This window comes from Nicrophorus vespilloides, unplaced genomic scaffold (genome assembly GCF_001412225.1).
Source record: "Nicrophorus vespilloides isolate i.1.1-1 unplaced genomic scaffold, Nicve_v1.0, whole genome shotgun sequence".
NCBI lineage: Eukaryota > Metazoa > Arthropoda > Insecta > Coleoptera > Silphidae > Nicrophorus > Nicrophorus vespilloides.
The window spans coordinates 555,046-555,927 of NW_017100108.1; the positions used below are offsets into that span (position 1 = coordinate 555,046).

Here is an 882-nt window from a genome sequence, read left to right on the forward strand (position 1 = left end):
ATACTCATTCTTCGGGGGTCTCAGAACCTTTTTATGTCAAAAAGGGGGTCGCGGACCAAAAAGTTTGAGAATCACTGCACTAGATCACTATATAATATAGAGTGGAACCTCGTATAACGAGTAATTCGCTTAACAAGCAAAATAAATTGTAAAAAAATGATATAAGGCTTTTTAATAAAAAAAAACGACATTATAAAATGACAAATTATACTGTAGTATTCAAAATATAACTCGCACAAATAAATAACAACATTTCTAGTAAAATAATAAAATAATTGTTGGGTAAAAACAATGTAGCTCTAGTTCAAACCTTTTTTCGAATAGGTATTTTTGACCTGACGTAAGTCTTCGATATGGTTTTGCTGCTACCTTTCACTCCTCCTTTACCTACGGGCTTCAAGTTAGTCACGTTGCTTAATCTGTAATTGTGTAAACATATCGGTAGCAGCTTTTGGGGAATTTATAATATTTGCTTTATTTTTATAGCCTTCAAACATATCATGTAAATTATAATCATTCAAATTTGATTCATCTCTATTCACAACATTACTTTTCTTTTTATATTCACCTGCCATTTTTTTTCATTGGACTTTTTTGTATCAAATCCTCGATAAGTGGATGTTTGAGTGCAACATCAGAATCGGACACAGCATGATATTTTTTCAGCTTTTTAATTCTTATTTTGTTGATGAAATGAAAATATGAATGAATTTTATATTTTATCCCCTTTCTTTTTTGGATCTCATCCGAACCTGGAAAATTTCAGAAACAAAATTAATGGATTTAATTCTTCTTTGTTTCCTCGTTAACACTTTACTGGATGATCCCACATCACTCATCTTGAAAGTAGCTTTTAAATTAATTGTTTTTATTAATCTAATA

General features: G+C 29.9%; 1 protein-coding gene across 1 annotated transcript; it reads right to left on the reverse strand.

The window, feature by feature from the left end:
- Positions 1-288: 288 nt before the first annotated feature.
- LOC108568345 lies at positions 289-882 on the reverse strand. Its single transcript, XM_017929365.1, has 3 exons — positions 818-882; positions 569-752; positions 289-419 (listed from the first exon to the last, which is right to left on the reverse strand). Exons 1-3 carry the CDS (start codon positions 837-839, stop codon positions 305-307), a joined length of 321 nt encoding a protein of 106 aa, XP_017784854.1. The 5' UTR covers positions 840-882; the 3' UTR covers positions 289-304.

Bases quoted from the DNA above. Each gene is read 5' to 3' on its own strand.
- LOC108568345 (XM_017929365.1), bottom strand. From the start codon at position 839: ATGAGTGATGTGGGATCATCCA. The intron at 753-817 runs GTAAAGTGTTAA...GAAATTTTCCAG, and splicing joins GAGTGATGTGGGATCATCCA to GTTCGGATGAGATCCAAAAA. The intron at 420-568 runs GTGAATATAAAA...ACACAATTACAG, and splicing joins CCAATGAAAAAAAATGGCAG to ATTAAGCAACGTGACTAACT.